Source organism: Lissotriton helveticus, chromosome 5_1 (assembly GCF_964261635.1).
Source record: "Lissotriton helveticus chromosome 5_1, aLisHel1.1, whole genome shotgun sequence".
Classification (NCBI taxonomy): domain Eukaryota; kingdom Metazoa; phylum Chordata; class Amphibia; order Caudata; family Salamandridae; genus Lissotriton; species Lissotriton helveticus.
Window position 1 is genome coordinate 1237301035 of NC_136065.1, and position 18219 is coordinate 1237319253.

Genomic DNA, 18219 nt, shown 5'->3' on the forward strand with positions numbered 1-18219 from the left:
TGATTTCCAGTCCATAAGAATTACTTTCACTGCAATAGTCAATAGGAGGTCCAAGAGCTGTAATTCCATGGGTTCCAAGGGGAGAGGGACTGGGGCAGCTAATGGACCTAATAGAATTAATGGGAATGAGAGTGTGAACCTAATACCAAAGATAAGCATGAGGTGTTTGTGAATGAGGTCCCAAAAGGGTTGGAGGAGGGAGCATTCAAAAAACATATGCGGAAAGTCACCTGTCATTAAACCACAGCTCCAGCATAGGTTATCATCTTTGAGATTGAGCGAGTGTAAGCGGACAGGAGTCCAATGCAGAAGGTTGACAGAGAAAAATTTAGATTGCATTAACGATGGGGCGATTTTATTGCGAAGAGAAAGTTTACCAATCATCTGCCAGGTGTCTGAAGAAATATGGTCAGTAATACTGTGATCAAAATGATGTAACCACTTTTGTTGGGCAATCGTATGAGTGGGTAATGAAACCGTTGATAAAAATTTATAAATTTTAGAGGCCACATGACCAGTTTTGATCCAAATTTGAAAAAGAGTAATCGTAGGAGAAGTAGGAAGAAGACGCACCTTAGCAAGTGCTACTTTGATTTTGAGAAAAGTATAAAAATCCAAATTAGTTAAGGAATGTTGTCGAGCTAAGGAGGAGAAAGGTAGTGGCTGATTATCAGGACCATAAAAGTGTTTAACAAGGGAGATCCCTTTAGTAGCCCAATAAGATATCAGGGAAGGATCAATATTAATTATAATTTTAGAATTCCGCCAAATAGACGACCACCTAGATTTGTGGATTGGAATCGCCACTTTCTTGTCCACCTTCCGGACCGCAGCAAGAGTATCTAAAATAATAGATCGGGAGAATGGGATGGACAAGGTGAATGCAGTGCAAAAGGAAGCAGTCGGTAAAGGGGAAGCCAATTCTTGTTCTATTAACAGCCAAGAAGGCACATGGAGAGGGGGAAAAGAGAACCATAGAGCTCCTTGAGACGCCAAAAAGGCAGTTTGGTATTTTTCCCAATCCGGAAAATTACAACCCCCCATATCACAAGGCTTCCGCAAGAATTTATATGCCATTCTAGCCCGTTTATCATTCCATAAAAATTTAGAAGTCAGAACATCAATTTCATGAAAGAAGGAGTCCGAAAACTTTACCGGGAGCATAGAGGATACAAAATTAATAATAGGTGTAATCATCATTTTAAGGGTCTGCAGGCAACCCCACCAGGAAATGTGTTTTGGAGACCATGTGTCCAAAAGACGCCGTACTTTAAGGATAGACTGGGTTTCATTATAGGTAATTGTAGCCAATAGGGTAGAGCAAAAATAGATACCCAAGTATTTTAATTGCTTAGACTGCCATTTAAAACCAGCAGAGCCCATATGCGTAGAAAAACAGTAGGCATTCAAGGGGAACATCTCCGTCTTATCCTTATTTAAGGTGTACCCTGAAACCTGTGAAAAACGGGAAATCGTGTCCGAGATAGCAGGAATAGCCAAGGCAATATCATCCGAGAAAATAAGGACATCGTCCGCATACGCAGCAGTTTTAACACGATGAGGACCAAAAGAAAAACCTTTAATGTCAGGGTGTAGCTCAATCAATCTAAGGAGAGGGTCGATGGACAGTAAAAACAAAAGTGGAGATAAAGGGCAGCCCTGTCGGGTTCCCTGACGAAGATTAAAAAAGGATGAAGTAGCACCGTTGACTCTGATGTTAGCTCTAGGTTGAGAATATAGGGACATGACCATATTAATAAAGGAGTCACCAAGATTATGTGCAGACAAGACAGCACGAAGAAAGGGCCAAGAAACCTTGTCAAAGGCCTTTTCAGCATCAAGAGCTGCGGCTGGGAGATGAGAACGTTTAGCCGATCCGAGAATATGACAAAAAGTACGTATATTATCCCGCGCAAGACGGCCCTTTACGAAACCAGTTTGAGAGGGGTGTACCAGTTTAGGAATGAAGGATTCCAATCTCTTGGCCAAAATTTTAGCAAAAATCTTAGCTTCCATATTAAGAAGGGAAATAGGACAGAAGTTTTTTTGGATCAGAATGATCCTTTCCCTCTTTTGGAATCACTACAATGGTAGCCTCAGCCGCTGTGCCAGAAACAGACCCATCCTTAATAAAAGTGTCAAAGACAGATTGAAACTTGGGAACAACCACAGGAAGAAAAGTCTTATAAAACAGAATAGGGTAGCCATCAGGCCCCGGAGCCTTCCCAGATCGAGTAGCTTTAATTGCGGCAATAATTTCTTCAGGAGTAATTGGACCATTCAGGGTGTTGCTATCCTCCACGGAAACAGACTGCACCGGGACAGATTTCAAGAAGTCCTGACACTGCTCAAAAGAGGCCTGATTAGAAGGGGTGTATAAATTATTGTAGAAGTCACGAAAGACCTCAAGAATTTCCTCAGTCTGAAATTTTTTAGAACCAAAATGATCAGTAATAGAAGAGATTTGAGAGGACTTAAAGGAAGAATCCTGAAATTTTAATGTAGCCGCGAGAATCTTCCCAGCTCGGTTTTTTAACAGTAGCCTTTTGGATTTCTGAGCCTGAACCCCAATATGTGCTCTTTTGGTAACAATAGTATTATATGTGTATTTTAATTGCTTAATGGACTGTAGGCAGGATGTATCCCTAGTATGTCGAAAGGTAGATTCCAACTGTTTTATTTCAGTCGCCAGATCTGTAAGTTCTTTTTTAATAGCGGCATTTCTTTTTGACATACATTTAATAACCTGGCCACGGAAAGTACATTTAAACGAATCCCAGAGGACAATTGGGGAAGAGACTGAGCCTTCATTCTCAAGGAAAAAGGTTTCAATTGCACTAGAGAACTCCTCGATCTGAGCAGTATCATGCAAAATTTCTGTATTTAATCTCCAAGAGCGAGTTCTTGACTTAGGAGCAAAGGACGACAATGTAAAAGTTACCGCGGCATGATCAGAAATCAAGATAGGGTGAATAAGCGGAAAGGAGGAAGACGAAACAAGAGAGGAGTGAACCAATAAATAATCAATACGAGAAAAGGTAGAATGAGGTGAAGAAAAGAAGGAAAAATCACTACCAGTGGGATTGTGAAGACGCCATACATCCTGAAGATGAGTTATGGAACACATGTTAAGCATTTGTTTATGGGATTTTGGAGGTCGAAAGTGAAAAGCTGAATTCCTATCGAGAATGGGATCCATTGGTAGATTAAAATCCCCACCAACAATAAGATTTCCAGAATGAGGTGTATCATTTAATTTTTTGGTAACCGTTTTCCAAAAGGACGGATCATCCTTGTTAGGGGCGTAAATGTTCATAACATAAAGATCAGCATTACCATCAGACAACTTAGTTAATAGCCAACGACCCTCAGTATCGTGATCAGACGAGATTATGGATAAACCGGAATTTTTGGAAATTAAAGTAATGACTCCATTTCGTTTGCCACAAGCATCGGAACAACCAACATCTGAAACCCAATCCTTCTTCAGGAATATCGCCTCTCTGGTAGAGACCTTTGTTTCTTGGAAAAGGACAAGATCTGAAGAGAGAGATTTGCAATAATCTAAGAGTTTTGACCGTTTCACAGGATGATTTAAACCCTTAACATTAAGGGACAACACATTCAACCCCGACATAGACATAAATAGAAAAAGATAACATAATCCATAGATGAAAAACAAAAATCAACCAGCACGAAGACAAGCATGCACACATCAGTCATTAACGTCAAAGAGGGAGAGTCCATGGAGGAAATCCGAAAAAAGAAAAAAGACAAGAGAGGAGAAAAAAGAAGAAAGAGAAGAACCAGCAGGGGAGGTCTGAAAGAGACCAAATTCATACAAGGGGGAACGTGGGAAGGTGAGCAAAGGGACCGTCACGAGGAATGATCACAGGCTATATCAAGAACCCCAAAACAGTCCAGAACTGAGAGTACTCAATTAGGAGAAAGGAGCATCTAAAATATAAAATAATACTAGTATAGAACAAGAAAAACAATTAATTACGGAAATCCAGAAAATGAATACGCATATATCAAGTTACTATACATGTAGCATATAGAGTAGACATCTAATATAATAAATGTAATAACAAGACTTATTCATAGAAATATCTAATTATAAAGAAAGAAACATCCAAAATATCAATAAAGTAAACAAAAAGTAAATAGAGCAAAGGTGAACCATCAGTATAAATAGCAGGAAAGAAAGAGTAGAAGAAAAACCAAACTGCACGAGAAGACGACAGGGTGTAGTATAAAGAAATAGATGAGAAAAGATAGAGAAAGGCACTAAAAAGTGGACAATAGACCAATTAATGAAGCACCATGCTAGATGAATACAAGGAACTATACTATACTGAAGAAGACTATGGAAAAATGCAAGATAAACAATTAGTTAACCGTCCTTAAATATGGAAACCTTGTTATAATAATTTGATACGAAAATGCAGGAACATGTGGAATGCATAATAATAGAAAGTGGGATAACAGGAGACCAAAGAGTGCATGAAAAATAAAAGATCATATCATAAAATACAAGAAAAGTACACAACTTGCAAGGAACTAGCCCCGATAAAGGAAGATATTAAGTATTTATGAGGCAGAACAAATAATGAAAATAGCAATGTAAATATATATCAAAACTATATAGAGAATAAATATGTAAAGGTAGTTATAAGCAATTAATCACCATGCAAAAGGTATATAAACTTCGTGATAGTTAGCTAAAATAAACATGAAGGAACAATGAAAAAATAACACAACCATATATGATACAGAAATACACTAAAAATATAGTAGACACGAAATCCACTACCTTAGTCCTAAATAGAAAAGCCAGTAATATTGGTAAAGCATTCTACACAGTAAAACAATAACTAATTAAGCATATAAATAAATGCAAAATACATTAACTGAAACATATGAGGCGCAGGTAAACACCACTATCGATAATAGATAGTAATAAACTTCCGACCAGACTTGTACCAGAATACGAAACAACGCAAAACACGTTGAAGTCAATAAGACGGAAGACATACAAGTAGAACAACCACACAAAACGGAAGAACCAAGTACAAATCAGGTGAGAAACTAGACTACGCAACCACGGACGGGGGAAGAGAAAAAACCAAAAAATAGACGAGTACTACAGAGTGGAACAAGGAAATAGAAATGAGATATGCCAAATATAACAATAAGGATGGAGGAAACGAAGACAAGAGGAACAACCCATAAGGAAGAAGGAAGAACATGACCAAAGCGAAAAAGCAACATCAAGGTGAAGGAGAACCGGTAAGAAACGAAGAGGCACAACTATACTGATAAGAAAAAGACAACAATTAGAAAAACTTAATACGCCAACTGACATCATCATAGAAATGGAAAGGAGACAACACCAAAATGAAGGAAAAACACCATCCAAAAACTTGACTGATAACACCAGTCACGAAAGAAAGCCATTGACGAACCAACAACCATGGAGCACGCAGGTCTAAAAAGGTAAGCTCAATAGACACGGAAACAAGAAAAAAACAAGTAAAGCAGAAGAATCACATCAGGTGCCAGAAGCACCATGAACAAGCAAATCCTCCATTTGAAGCTCCATCTGTAGTTCCATCTGATTATCCAAAAAAGAGGCCAAATCAGCAGGTTCGTCGAAGATTCTGGAGCGACCTTTAAAGGTAATGCGAAATTTGGAAGGGCCCGAGAAGGAAAATGGGATATGCATCTCTGATAGACGCTTCCGAAGATTGAGAAAGCCTTTCCTCCTTATCACTGTGTCTCTGGCAAAGTCTTGAGAAATTGAAATACGGTGGCCTTCCCAAGAAACAACTTTAATCTTCCGCATATGAGCCAAAATTTGTTCCGTGTGCTGATGACGCAGTGGCTTAAAAATGATAGCCCTTGGTTGCGTAGCAGATTTAGAGCGAAAAGAGGGGACACGATGTGCGCGTTCCAGCTCAAAGTCTCTGTGAAAAGAAATTTGCAGAGTAGAAGGCAACCATTGGTATAAGAAGTCAATCATAGACGGAGCACCTTTCTCGGCCTCTTCAGGAAGGCCAAAAATGCGCAGGTTGGATCTGCGATTACGGTCCTCCTGCTCAGTGAGATCCCTCCGCAATGCCGCCATTGAGCGCTCTAATTGTGAAAGAGTTTTAGATTGCTTGTGTATACAATCCTCTGCGCCACTAACACGTGTCTCAGTGGCAGAAACACAAATGGATAGAGCCTTAAAATCATTCCTGATGGCTGATACCTCCACCTGTAGTAAATCTGTATTAGTTTTGGTAGATTGCGCAATGTCATGGACATCATTGAGACGCGTCAAAATAGCCTCTAAAGTGGAGTTAGCATCTTTTTGAGATAAATCAGGTGTAGGAGATACTTGTTTGAGTCTCTTAAGAGAAGCTTTCGACTCCTTTGAATCTTTAGCAGTCTGCGACAAGCCCATGTTGGCCGCCATAGAGCTTCAAAAGCAAAGGTAGGAGAAACAACCACTTCAGAGAACTGAGGAAAAGCAGAGGGCACGAGGATATTGGTGTACTCAGTAGGCAAGGAGAGATAAACAAGAATGAGCAAAAATGTGAGAGCACAGAGTCAGCAAGTATCGCAAAGCCATAAATAGCGGCGGTCTTACATGCACAAAAACGTGAAATCTCAAACACCGTAAAGTCAGGATCCTGTCAATATGAAGAATATGCCTGCATAAACTAAGAAGACAGCAAATAGGGTCTCAAAGAGCAGGTAATGTTATTGAAAGGCACTGTAGGCGCTCTGAAGAAAGGCACAGTAAAACAAAATGCAGAAAAGAAAAAAGTTTCATTGCAAGCCACACATCATGGAGAACGTAAAAAAAAAACGTTACCAGCTTGCAAAAGTCAATATTCATCACCACCAATTGAGTATTCGCATCCTGGATAAAATAGACACCATGGTACCTCCGTTCGTGCGGAGACTCGGAACTGCATGTGTGAGGCGAGACAAAATGGCGGCCGCTCGTAGAAACACCGAGCGCCACCTCGAAGAGTCAAAATAGCAGGTACCAGCAGCTCCAGACCGCAGGAAGGACTTTCCAGAGGTACACGACACCTTCCGACATCTGAGGCTCCGTTTCTGTTATTGTGGGGTCCCTGAAAACGGAGATGAACCTCCGACGGCCCTCGCTCGTCTCGGAGCTCAAGCGCAGACCGCCATTCCAAAGCGGCGCGCAAGCCACGCCCCTTGAAATAACCTTCCTTAAAGTATTCATGCGCACAATTTCACATGTGCTTTCTCTTATGAATTACAGCTGAACAGAGCGTGATGGTACTCTTTTTCACTTTAAGATACTGTATGACTTTGCTGCGGTTGAAGAAGGGACAAGAGTAGCCAGGCAACCAATGGGGTGCCAGGTCTCTTTCGCAGTTCGAGGCTTTTTGGGAGAGCAGGTGGACAGATTATTTAGAGCAAAGCTCCCTCCCAAATTCATGGAGTCCATTCATCACTGTGGAGACGCAGTGCTTTTTAAGCCTCTTCGGAGCCCCACCCTTTTACTATCCTATTACAGTAGGAGGTGAGATCAGTGGGATTTGCTAATCTCACCCTAACACAATATAGGAAGGGGTGGCTGGCGCCCTCGTTGATTGACACATAGCCTCAGAAAGCACCGGGCTGAAGCCGAATATGCCGGTCTGTGTTCAATTAGCGATAGTGCATAGCTTTATAGGGGTGTGACCCTACAGCCAGTCTTCTGCATTATGAAGGTTCATTTATTGCCAGCAAGGAGATGAAATCTATCGTCCGTGAATTAAATATTCTTTTAAATTGTGGATGCCCCACTCCTCCCCAATACATCCAAGAATACGTGTTAAAGGTGATGTGCCCTTTTCTCTGTGTAATTACTTCTGGATACAAAAATCTCACAGTAATAAATCGGTACAACAAAAACATTCAAAAATAAGTAACAAAACAAATAAATTATAGGGCTTAAAATAGTTTCAGAAGGGTAAAGTATATGGTATGGGAGGGTGACAGTTAAAAATGATAAGAAAATAGTAGTGGGGGTTACAGCTAAAAAAGAGAGCAATTTAAGTTAAGGGGTGGACACAGTGCAGCAATTCCTGTTAATGCTTAAAGAAGTAGTAAAAAGTTTAAAGGTAAGCATTTCTTTATTGAGTAAAATAAATAATTCGGGAGGACGTGGCTTGAGCACCGAAGGAAATGACCTTGACCCGCGCGAGCTCCGTGACGGCGTAGCACGCCGAATTCCTTCCAGGCTCAATTTCCCAACTTCCGGACCACCCAAAAGCGGAATTATGTTTGGGGATGTCCCCTGCCTCTCTGGTGCTGTTCGTGGCTAGATGAGGTGAGCGCTACATGCATTTTTCCACATTTGTAAGCTGCTTGCGACTTGATGAAAAGCTGGGGCCGCCATTTTGTTCTTTCATCCGCTCCTCCCGTACCCCGCTTGCATTTCTGAGGTGATTTTCTTCTCAACAGCTGCTTTGACTTCATTTAGTCCAATGTTGTCACCGTTTTTGGCGAATTTTATCCCATTTTATACTTGTTTTTCCTGCCTATGCCTGGCATTTAGATGATATGCATGACTGAAGTGAATACCTTATAGCACTTGGCCTCTAATATTCCCTCACTTTTTCTTTATTGTGGGATGTAATTACACAGCTGTCTACTTTTGACATTACCACTTTACTCATTATCTCTTCTACTTGAGTTTGGATGGCAATGCCTCGTTTTAATCGCAATCATATTCAGCAGTCTGTTTGTACGACATTAGAAGATAACAACTCCTTTAGCATTCTACAAGAAAATATGAAGGAAGCAGCCCATGACATACAGCAAATAGTGTATCTCCTCATATGCCTCGTTCAAGTTCTAAGCCAACTTCTAAGATACCCTCTGTATCAACTCCCTCTGGCAAGCGATTCAAAGCAAATTCTCCTCCGCCTACGAATCCTTCGTCCTCAGTATACATGGAACTTTTACTAGAAGAAATCCGTTCCCTCAAACCGTACATGGCAGAAACTAACTCTCGGCTCCAGAGTCTTGAGGATAATTGGTTGCATACGGAACAAAAGGTTGAGGACTTGGAACAACGAGTTGACTCTGTTCAGGCAAACACTGATCAGGTCCCAAGCATGTATAGAGAAATACAGCAGCTTAAATTGCAATTTAAAAATTTGGAAAATCGCAATAGGCATAATAATTTACGCATTTATGCCATTGCTGAGGGACTCGAAGGTTCAGATCCACTGGTATTTTTTCAAACCTTTTTGCCAACTTTACTTGGTTTTCCTGAACAATCTCCTTTGAATATTCAACGTGCTCACCGCCTGGGTCAAGATCCTCGATTTTCCTCAGCGGCTTCCTCATCCTCATAGAGGAGTTATCTTGAATTTTTTAGAATATACAGACCTGCTGAAAGTCCTCTATGCTGCTAAACAAAAAGGAAGAATATCCTGGAATGGTTTGAATCTTTACTTTGCTCAGGACTATGCTAAGGTAACTGCGGACCAGCGAAAGAAGTTCCTTGACATGAGACCTGCTCTTCGGTTTCTGAATGCTAGATATGGCTTATTTCATCCATGTTTGTTCAAGGTGACTTATAACAAAAAAACAACCAACTATGGAATGGAATGGAATGGAATAGGATTTATTAAGCGCGTGGTTACCCGTGGGCGTCCCAGCGCTAAGCAGCTATGAAGACCCAGCTCTACTTCAGCATTTTTTTAAACATATTTAGAGATGAATCCATGGACATTCCTCGGGTCATAAAGATTATTGACCATTTCAAACTATTTACTGTTACGGCTTTTTATTTTCCTCCATGTTGTATTTGTTTAGTCATAATGTTTTTTGGTAACATTTTTCCTTCTCTCTTTAATAGATACGATTTGGTGGTCCTTCGATTTATATTTCCTGTGCTATTCCTGGAGGATATTTCCCATCTGTCTTCCCTCCCAGAGTCCTCCATCCAGTGTGCTGCCTTTCCCATGTGGCCTCTTCCTCCCCGCTCTCATTGTTTTCATGTGGTATGTCCTTTGTTATATTTGATTTGTTTCCCTTTATGGTTTTTTGTTTTGCTCCCCATCTTTCCTTATCCTCTTCCTTTACTATTTTTCATTCCTTTCCTGTCCTTCTCGTTCATCCTTTTTTCTTCTCGCTTTTATATACCTTACAATAACTTTCTTAAACATCTCCCCTCTCACTCCTCATTCCTGAATTTCTTTCTCAATCTCTTCTTATCTAATCTTCTTCCTTCTCTCAGCAATATTTCTAAATCTAATATTGTTTACATATTAATTGTTCACATTCAATTTGATTGTTTATTTTTAGAGTTGGAATATGGAATGTTAAAGGAGTAAATAACCCCATTAAAAGACAATGTGTATTAACTCATCTAGCTAGATTAAATGCTGATATTACATTAATTCAAGAGACACATTTATCTGATACTGAAGCGTCTAAATAGAAACGAAGTTGGGTAGGCAATGTCTTTTCTTCCCCTGCTCTAGGTAAGAAAAATGGAGTCTCATTCTTGTGTCATAAGGTATATCAGATTTCAGTTGTCCACCAAGAATTTGATTTAGAAGGTCATTGGGGAATTGTCAAAATGCTTATAAATCAAGTACCTCTAGTTCTTTTTAACGTATATGCACCAGTCCATGTTGTTAATACTTTTTGGAGTCATATATCAAATAAACTGCTTTTGTTTGATGATGAGTATATCATTTTTGGTGGTGACTGCAATCAGGTTTTTGATCCCTTATTAGACAGAAATTCTTCTGTTAAATTCTCTAACACAAAGATGCATTCACAATTTACTTCCTCTGTACGCCTCAAAGCCTTAGTTGATAAATGGAGGCTTTGCAACCCTGATATTTGAGAATGTAGTTTTTACTCCCCTCTTCATCACTCACAATTCCATATAGATTACCTCTTTTTTAGTAAATCCTTATCTCAACAAGTTTCCCATTCTAAAATTGGCTCTATTTTAATATCAGATCACGCTCCAGTTTTTTTAACTTTGAATTGATACCTTTTTCCCCTCCTGCAGGTAGATGGCTTTTTAATAATGTGTTATTATTTGATCCTACTTTCACAAGCCAATTCACCACCTTTGCCTCTGAATTCTTTTCCTTTAACTCCACCCCAAACTCTTCTCCTGTAATGATTTGGGATTCTTTTAAAGCTGCCGCCAGCTTCACAAAAGAAAAAAGCTTTTGAAACTAAAAACTCCCAATTGCTTGCCAAGATCAAACAACTTGAATACACTTAATACCACCTGAATTCTGAATCCACGTTAAAGAAACTTATCGAAGCAAAATTCACTTCTAATAAAATATCAACTGAAGCTGCATCTTCTTATCTTTTAAAAAGTAGTGCTTGTTACTATGGGGGCCAAAATAAGATGGGGAAATTGTTAGTGAATTAATAAAAAAATACGATGTGAACAGACTAAAATAGAATCTATACGGAATGATGCAGGTACATCTCTCTATAAAGATAAAATATTTTGAATGAATTTGTTTCTTTTTATAAAAATGTATATACTCCTGAACAGCAACCGAATTTAAATGTTCTGTCTGCTTATTTTCAATCTTTTGAACCCCCTTCTCCTTACGATACGGATTTCTCTTCTTTAGAAACAGATATCACTCTATCTGAAATTAGCCACACAATCTCGGTACTGTAAAGAGGGAAAGCTCTGGGTCTGGATGGATTTACCATTACATTTTATGCTCATTTTGCGAATCTCCTACTCCCTCATCTTGTATCACTTTACAATGCATTTATTACTATTGGCTCATCATCTGGAATCTTTCGAGAGGCCATGATATGTTTTATACCTAAAGAGAATAAAGATCCTTCTCTCTGCAAAAATTATTGGCCAATTTTTTTATTTAATCTGGATTATAAGATCTTTGCAAAAATCCTGGCTCTTCCAATTGATCCTATTTTGCCTAACCTCATTGGCCTGGAGCAATCAGGTTTTGTAAAAGGTCACCTCTCATCTGACAACTCCAGAGTCTTTCTTAACTTTCTTACTAAAGCATCCTCTCTTGATTACCCCATTGCTGCTATAGCACTAGAAGCAGAAAAGGCATTTGAAAGGATTGATAGGAAATTCATGTTTCAGGCACTAAAATGGATAGGGTTTCCTCCTAAACCAATATCTCTTATTTCTATACTATAGTCAGGTCCCAGAGCTTCTATATTTGTAATGGCGAAACTTCAGACTACTTTCCACTCTTTAGAGGAGTACGTCAAGGTTTCCCCCTATATCCTCTTTTATTTATAATAGCATTAGAACCCTTTTTAAGGTTAGATGCTAAGATTACAGGTTAACAACTCGATGCATCTCATGTAATATTATCCGTTTATGCGGATGATATTCTTTTATATTGTTCTAATCCGTCTTCCTCCATTCCCGCTTTTTTATCTCAAGTTGACATTTTCTCTCAACTGTCTGGTTATCATCTCAATTCAGACAAATGTTAGGTTCTTCCTTTAAATATACTTTGTCTTAAAAAAGACTTCATACAAACAGGCTTTTCTTTGCAAATCTCTAAGATAAAATATCTAGGCTTGTGGTTCTCTTAAAATATCCCAGACACATTAAAGTTAGATTTTGATCATATTATTAAGACTCTTGCTGACTCTATTGATTGCTGGCACCCTCTTTTTCTCTCCTGGTGGAGACGTTTAGACTCCATCAAGATGATGCTCTCTCCTTTAGATTCTTTATCTTCGTTCTATGATTCCGGTGCATATTCCTGCAATCTACTTTAAGAAAATTGACTCTATCTTAACTAAATTCCTTTGGAAGTACAAGTCTCCTCGAATTATCCTATTGGCTCTAAAGGCTGATAAGTCTTCTGGAGGCCTTAAATTTCCTGACTTTAAATCATATCATTATGCCTTCTCATTAAAACAATCTTCATGTTGGCTCTCTGATGATCAATGTATTCATCCTCCTATATGGTTGAATATAGAAAAATATGTTATATCCCCATTTGAATTTAAATAATCCCTTTGCTTTACTAATAATAGCTCTCTTTTTCATTCTCCTGTCATCGCTCATACACATACAATCATGGCGCCTCTTCTTCCTTCTTCATATCCTTCTTCTTCCTTGTTAAATCAACAGCCCATTTGGCATAATAACTTATTACACATTAAAAATCGTACCTTATATTGGAAAACGTGGAGACTCAAGGGACTGATTTGGATCTCTCAGCTAGTAATCGATAATGTTCCCATATCCTTTTCAGATCTCCAAGCAAAATGCTCTTTGCCAACTTCCTGTAAGGCTAAATATATTTTCATTTGTCCCTCTCTTTCCCAATATCTCCATTCCAAACCACCTACTTTCATTCCTTCCTCCAGATGCTCAACATTTTTCCATTATTATCAGCTTCCTCATTGGCTTCATCTTTATATAAATGCTTATTTCTTTCCTCTAATAGAGACAAGGGAAAGGCTTAATTGGCTTGGGAAAAAGATTTAGCTGAATGTTGGACTATCCCCTTTGGGATAAGCTGTGGCTCAAGATTCATAAGACATCCAGAGCTTCCAACACTTCTCAAACCCTTTATTTCATTTACCAACGCATTTTATTCACTCCCGCAAAACTGGCTTCTTTTTCTCCAAATTCCTCCTATGCTTGCTGGTCCTGTCCTTGTTCACGTGCTGATTTTAAACATATGCTTTTTGAGTGTCCTCCTATTTCTCATTTCTGGCAATTAGTGTGGTCTCAAATTAACAAAATCTTTAAAACTCAAATCTCATTTTCACCTACTAACATTTTCTTAGGATCTTTATTCTCCTCCTGGCCCCTTACATCTTCCAACCCCAAACTAGTTGATTTATTATTAGCAATAGCCCTCCATTACATAACTTTCAACTGGAAACAGGCAGACAAAGTCACCTTCAGAGCCTGGTGAATGCAGTTTGCTTTCATCACAGACTAGACACTAGCTATGTTGTTCCCATATCCCTATCCATTAAAAGAGATCTTTTATGACTCCCTTTATCTTCTTATCTAACAAGCATTATCTCAGCTAATGCTATTCTGGTTAACTCTTCCGATGAAGTCCGGAAACCTCCCTAATGCACTTGTTTGTCTATATATTTCATTCACATATGCTCTCATGGTTACTCCTTTTGCTGTATTGCTTATTACAGTTTTGCTGGATATTTTAAAATGACCCCCTTTTTTATGCTTATAGAGATAGAGTTCAGGTGTTATTTCTAATTTTGATGTTATAAAATGATATTGTTTTTTCCCTTACCTTGTTTCTTCCTCCCTTCCTAGCTGACCCCCATAGGTTCTGTCATTTTCCCTCTCTTATAAATTGTTATTTGCTAAAGATTATAATCGTAATATGTTGTATCTCATTACATATGAAATATTTCCTGTGTTTACTCAGTTTTTTTCAATAAACTTAAACTTTAAAAAACAAAAATATTAATTTGGAACCAGAAAGAGTGAAGGAAGGGAGAGGCTATGGGATGTCTCCCCTTGTAGCATTAATAAAACATGGCATTCTGTGATGTTCTTCAATATTCTCGCTGTGACTCTAACCTTATCCAAAAAGTGCAATATTAGAGCAGTAAGTTTATAGGATCTCAGGGCTCACCAACCCCCGTTCAGTAGCACAGGTAGGACTGGACCAGCATTCAGGTAATATACAAAGGCACTCTATGTGAACTGATTATTTTTATTAGTTAGGAAACTGTATAGCTGAGTGGGTCGGGTGGATTATAGTTAATGTTGTCATAAGTAGGGGGCGGTAACTCGCACAATTCTGTGGAGTGTAATTACGTGAAGTTACCTACGCTTTGAATTACACGAAAAGAGTAATTCTACATTTAGCACTATTTCTTAATGCAAAAATGCCTCCTCACTTGCAAAATGGAAGCAAGGATACATTTTGTACAAAAAAAAGCGCTATATACAGCAGAATGCAAAAAGCGAGAACAATGACTCTTAACTGCATTACCGGAGTAATAGTGTAGTTATCGGTAATTCCGCATCAGAGTAAATTAGAATTACCAAAATTGCTTCAATTTCTCTGGTGTATTCGAAGTTCTGTCCTAGCCTAGTCACAAGTACCTCCTCAGATATCAGTGTAAAATTATGCAGGGGCACTTATACTTACTAGGAGGTACTTCATACTACTGACTCGATACAGAGCAGTGTGCTTATGTCCTCCAACGTCTTTTTCACACGTTGCATGTTTCTTTCTTTTTATGCACATGTTGACTGTCAACTGGTATGTCACACATCCCACACATTTTCACTTGTGCAATGTCTAGCCCACGCTTCGACAAAAGTGTCACATCCTTCAATGCCACCGATCTTCCAAGCAGCATACACAATGTGCTTCAGCCCAACAGCCACATTTCCAAAGGCCCCTCCATTGAGAGGATGCCTCTCCAGTGTACAACTTTCACATTCAATGACACTGCAGTTAACATGAGAGACAGAGGAAAAATTAAACATGTCATACCGTCATGCTGAATACGTCCAGAACTAGAGACCGTGGAACCTACGACAGCAAAAGAAAAGTGCAAGGTTACCAAATGACAGTACTGCGATATTCAGCACACAGTATCACCTGAAGAGGACGTCACCATATCGGTAGGTCCATAGTCTCGAGGTTAGTCAGTACATAAGCATGCATAGAACACCCAACCCTTCCTCCCCTTTCCCCAGTGACAGCACTGACATGGATGGTTGTTGCAAAGTCATCCTGGGCACCCCCCAACGTTTTGCTGACTGGTACTGGTGGTAACTGACTCTGACTGATCCTGGGCTCTGCCTAACCAGGCCCAGGGCCAGTGCTATGCTGAGAAACACTTAAAATGCTGTGAAAAAAACTTTCATACACTTGGGTACACTGCGGGTTGGGGGTACCCCTGTGATTGGCATGACCTACCCCATAGGGCCCTAGAGCATACTAGGGCAGGAAGATTGCAACTACCTCGCAGCCCCTAGTGTATAATGGGGCATGGTAGTGTAGAGGCCAGCAGCCCTTTTTCTGCACTTGCATGTGTGCACTGCTGGACCTGAGGTCAGTTTAAAAGTAGCCCTGTGCTGCAGGACTGCCTTGAAAAAATAAATTATGCCCAAACTCCACATCTGTGTTTGGAACACTTTGAAATAGTTAACCTACAATGTTTGGGCATATTAGGTACCCCCAGGGCCTCCCTAGGTGTCCCAGGGATGAGGTCCAGATATCTATAAGGTTGACCCTTATAAAAATGAGTTTTATATGCCCTGGGTAAAGTGAAATTGCAACATTTCCATCCCCACATTGGTGATAAAGACATTCCCAAAATCGACTTCGATGGTAGTAGCACTGCGGAGGGAAGATCTGCAATATTTCTGCATATTCAGAACCCCTAAGGTCTACCTTAGATATACCAGGCTTGGGAGTCCTGTAGATATAGGCAGATTACTTATAAAATATATTTTATAAGCCCTGGTGCTGGAAAAATGGCCCAAGTCATTTTCCCCATTCAAAACTCCCTGCCACATAAGTTAACATGAGGGAAAATTATTAACTAATAACTCTTGATCGGCGAAAGCTAAAAGCCCCATTCAAAGACTTACCAGATGGTATTAATAAACTCAACAATATGACATTGTGGAATTTCTCCTAAAAGGTACATACAAGAAGTTATAAGACTTTCTTGTTCGTAAGCCCAAATTCAGCCTTCCAGTGGTCGGTCCTGATTGGTCAGAGTTAAGTGGATTAGCCAGGTTTTTTGAAGAGGTGTTAAAGAGCCCCTGGGGTTGAACTACTCTACTGGGACCACAGTGTCCTGATGCACAGGAATGCCAGGGCAGGGGGAGGAGTGATAAACAATGGACTTTAAGGGAAGGGGAGGACCACAGTGTCAAGGGGGAGAGACTATTGAGATTAGCCATCCTAGAGGTGTGTTTAGCCAGCTCATCTCTCCCTGCTGGAAAATCAGCCATTATAAATTTGGAAGAATTGGTGCACTCTGGGACAAAATAGTGCCACACTCTGCAGGAAGTGGTCAGACCTTTGGGTGGTACCCTGCAGCCCATTAGACCGGAGTGACCTCTTGCTTGATCCAGAGAAGTTGGAATAAGTATCTGAGAATGAAAGAGCCCCTCAGATATGCTGCTTGAAACCTAAGAAAGCAAGACGGCCATGCTGCAAGTTTGACGTGCATTTCTAAAGCCCTGCACTCTGCATATTGCACTTTCTGCACCATCTGCAACTACAGCCTGTGGATTACTTTGCTGTAAAAGGACTAAAGAGTGGACTCCCTGCAAGCTACAGGTTTTAAGAGCTCACTTGGAACATCAACACCATGAACCCTCAAACTGGAGAACTATCAGTGGATTTGGAAGGGTTTGTCCAAGTGGATTGTGGGAACTAAAGTCCTCAACTTTCAAGGACCATCTTGGAGCTTCCAGAACCTGTGAGTGAGTTTGAGACATTTTGGGACACTTTGGGGAGCTTCAGAAAGAAGTTCCACAATGTTGGAGAACTTTAGAGCAACTTTGGAAAAAAGCTCCATAGGGGACCGACTCAACCTGGCCAGCCAAGCCACCTGCCTTCAACCACAAGCCCGCATGCCGTCCAGGTTTGTCCCGCTAGAAAAGCTCTGTAGGTTCTACTTCCAGAGTTTGTCCGGGAGTAGAAGAAATACGAGTCGGGCAAACTCTCACCAAATCCTGCCTTGTGAAGAGCGTTGAGGGACCCTTCAAGAAAAAGCTCTTTAAAAGTTTCTAAGCCCGAATGAAAAAAAGGTGACGGTGAATAACTGCGAAAGCCAAGCTGCCTGCCTTCTACCGCGTGTCAGCCTGGATCCTTGGTTTGTCCCACTGGGCCGTTCTAGAAGTCGGACTTCCACAAGTTTGACTGTGAGCTTGTCGGATGGCAATCCGTCAAACCCTCACTGAATCCGGACTGGCTGAGAGCTCCAAGAACCCCTGGAAGAAAATCACCCAAAAAGTTTCTACGTCAGAAGGTAAAAACTGTGACAGAGACCTACCGCAAGGGGTAGCCATCCAGGGCTTCATCGCGGTCAACCTGAAACTTTGACTTTGACCCGGTCTATCGTGACCAGACGTCCCAATAATTCTAATTTCTAATTTAAAACATTTATAAAGCGCAGCGTGCACCATACGGTTTCTTGGCGCTAGTGGATAGTTCGACACCTGAAGAAAATAAAACC

At 40.1% G+C, this 18219-nt stretch overlaps 1 protein-coding gene across 3 annotated transcripts in view; it reads right to left on the minus strand.

Moving 5' to 3' along the window:
- Positions 1–18219, minus strand: part of LOC144755246 (scavenger receptor cysteine-rich domain-containing protein DMBT1-like) — a 735795-nt gene that overhangs the window by 234809 nt on the left and 482767 nt on the right. For all 3 annotated transcript variants that reach the window (XM_078643989.1, XM_078643988.1, XM_078643987.1), the window contains one exon: positions 15513–15551. In XM_078643989.1, the coding sequence (XP_078500115.1) occupies positions 15513–15551 (39 nt within the window). The remainder of the gene's footprint in view (positions 1–15512; positions 15552–18219) is intronic.